General features: G+C 43.6%; 1 protein-coding gene across 1 annotated transcript; it reads right to left on the reverse strand.

The window, feature by feature from the left end:
- Positions 1-1,794: 1,794 nt before the first annotated feature.
- Positions 1,795-2,685, reverse strand: LOC124672499. The gene is made up of 3 exons (XM_047208721.1): positions 2,354-2,685; positions 1,973-2,265; positions 1,795-1,823 (listed from the first exon to the last, which is right to left on the reverse strand). The coding sequence occupies exons 1-3, from the start codon at positions 2,683-2,685 to the stop codon at positions 1,795-1,797; spliced, it is 654 nt and encodes a 217-aa protein (XP_047064677.1).
- Positions 2,686-3,225: the final 540 nt, after the last annotated feature.

Here is a 3,225-nt window from a genome sequence, read left to right on the forward strand (position 1 = left end):
TATAGTATTCTGAAATATACACCCTTAGATTATCATCACCCACAATAGTTCCTTCATCTTGCTCCAATTGATAAATTTTCTTTTTCTTGTGTTTACCATTAGCTATAAGGAGAAAATATTTGGTATTATCCCCCCCTTCCTGAATATATTTAACTTTAGCCCTTTGTGCCCACTTGATCTCTTCGTCTCGTCGGAGTTTATTTAACTTTTCATTAGCTATCTTTAGCTCATTACGCTCCCCCTGTGATAGCGGTATCATTTCCGCTTTAATGTCTAGCAAATCAATAATACTCAGAAGTCTCTCCTTCTCCTTCTTATATTTTCCACTCAAATTTTTCGCCCAACCACGTAAGAAGCGTCGTAAATGCCTTATTTTATTTTGCCAAGTTTGAATGGGACTTTTCCCAATGGGGCCGGCTGCCCATTCAGCAGCAATGAGCTCATCAAACCCCTCTTGTTCAAGCCATGCGAACTCAAAGGTAAAACGTGATTTTTTACCTATATGCGCATGAATCCCCGCATCAATCAAAAGCGGAGTATGATCAGATCCCATGCGTGACAATGCCCGGACCGTGACCAAAGGGAATTTCTGTTCCCACTCTACACTCGCAAGAACCCTATCCAATTTTTCATATGTAGGCGTTTGTCTTCTACTAGCCCAAGTGAATTGCCGACCCGACAACACGATTTCTCTCAAATTGAGGTTTTCAATAATCGCATTAAAAATAAAAGGCCAACGGGGATTAAAGTTATCATTACTTTTTTCCTCCGGTTTCCTCAAGATGTTAAAATCCCCAGCTAATAACATAGGTATCGTCTCTGATTCACAAGTCCTGACCAACTCAGCAAGAAACTCATACTTATTTTTATCTTGAGCCGCCCCATACACCGGCACAAGAAGCCATTGAAAACCATCAATTTTAGAAGTAATAGACAGCTTGACACAATAATCTCCACTATCTACTCTATTGACCACCAAAGTTGTTGTATTAATCCCTACTAGAATTCCACCCGGTCTACCATGCGGCGGCAAACAAAACCAAGCAAAAAATTTACCCACCGCCAACTCCCGTAAAAATGCACCTCAAAATTAGATCTACCAGTTTCTAGCAAAGCAATAAAATCCAGGTCATAGTCCCTAATCGATTCCTTCACAAACAAATGTTTACCCGGGTCTCGAAACCCTTCACTGTTCCATGTCATACCCTTAAGATTTGTCATTGTTATTTTGATGGTTTGAATCTAACACGGTTACTCCTCCTAACATTTTCTTTATCATAAGACTTCTTCTTTCGAATCTTTCTCTCCCTAGTAATGACCTTGGGCCTCTCTAAATTCTCGTCACTTAAAAAATCCTCCTCGGCTTCTAAATCGTCACACAAATCAGAGGCACGGGAAACCATCATACAATTTTGTGCCAATGAATCATTACATTTTAACAAAGTGATTGATCGTTGTTTCTCAACATCTTTTATTATCTTAGCCGATTTAGTGCAATCTGAAAGAGACACGCCTAACGAAACCCCTAACACCCTAGCGTCATCAATTATGTGCTCATCCGAACAAGAATTAATAGATGTTGTTTTTACTGATGACATACCTATCACTGGCATCTCGGCTCGTTTCTGTGCGAGCATAGTCGCCCTCTCCATTTGCGTCATATCCGCATTATTCTGAGTCCGCAGTCTTCCACTCGACCGCACCTCGCGCAAAGCCTCCTCTTGAATCCCTCCGAAAGCAACAATCTGCTCATAAGTATGCTGCCCTATCATCGGCCCATTCTTCTTCTTATGATCAGAGATAGTACCAGGTGCCATACATCCCTGTTCATCAAAATTTTTAGACCGAAATACCGAATCAGAATCATATAACACAGCCCCTACATGAACTGAGTGTTTCACCTTAGATAACTTGGTCGGCGTGATCGACGTCGCGCCCAACTGCATGGCCTTGAGAGGCACGCCATGCATACCAGGCTGCCCTCCAACTCGGCCAGAATCTTGGCCTGCTGATGCCGAAGGCGGGCTAACAGCAGCAGCGGTTCGAGAACCCGACGCCGTGACGGCCCGGCTCACGGCTGCATGAATCTGGGCAGCCGCCGCATGCACGCGCGGTATGTCGCCTCCGATCGACGTAACAGCAGCCTCGACACCTCCCTTCTGCACTGCTCTACTCCCCATCTGGTTGGCTGAAGTTTGAAGCATAGATGGTGATAGGTTGACAATAGGCTTAGGCATACACTCGCCTGCCTTGTCAGCCACTTCGCTGAAAGAATTGAACAACACTTTTGGACTTAAGGACAAAAAATTCGACTCATATGAAATTTTTTTTAACACCGCAAGTAATATCATACCTATTCGCTTGGGGTTGTGACAGTATCATAGCATTCTTCCCCACTGTATTATCAATCCCATTTGGTGATGTGCTAGAACCATTTTTATTAGCATCATTCTCCCCCACATTCTTAGTTCTCTTGTTATTTCTGTCCAGCTCATCCCTCTTCTGGTTATCCGGAGCCTTAGGATCATCATCCCCACCCTCACCAGGAGCCTCTGACATAGTAACATCAGAAGGTACAGCATGTTTCCCCCCTTCCACTTCAAACCTCAATCTGAAGAACTCATTCTTAATTTTAAGATCCCAAGTATCTGGTATGAGAGCAGTATCCAAACAAGTAATAAACATACGAAGAACATTGTAATGTCGAGTAAAGACTATATCAACCTCCTTAGTCTTTCCAAACACATCCCCCAGAGCTCAAAGAGCAAGGTAGTCGTCCAACGCCACTGGTGGTAAGCCATATACCCTCACCCATACATCCTCCGGCTCCCAAACTGGCTCAACTTCCTTCTTCCAGAAATCAAAAGACAAAATAATAGTCGAATCTGGCACATGAAAACGCCCAAAGTGTTGAACTCGCACTAATTCAACCTTACTAGGAAAATTCACCTTGAACACATTTTCTTCGACTTGTTGAACCTCCCACTGATATGTACTATCTGGTACAACCCACTGCAAGTGTGTAATAAGTTGTGCTACTGATAAAGTACCCCCTGACACCTCCACTCTTCCTAAGCGCGTGTTCTCGACCCTAGGCCGAACAGAAGTAGAGAGAGGAAGCTCCCAAAAAGACAAATCCGGGTGCCCCGATCCATACATTGCTATTCTTTTCCTGGGAGCCTTGTGCAGAGGGCAATCTTTAGTTGCATGGTCTGGTTTTTGGCA

This window comes from Lolium rigidum, chromosome 7, assembly GCF_022539505.1.
Source record: "Lolium rigidum isolate FL_2022 chromosome 7, APGP_CSIRO_Lrig_0.1, whole genome shotgun sequence".
Taxonomy (NCBI): Eukaryota; Viridiplantae; Streptophyta; class Magnoliopsida; order Poales; family Poaceae; genus Lolium; species Lolium rigidum.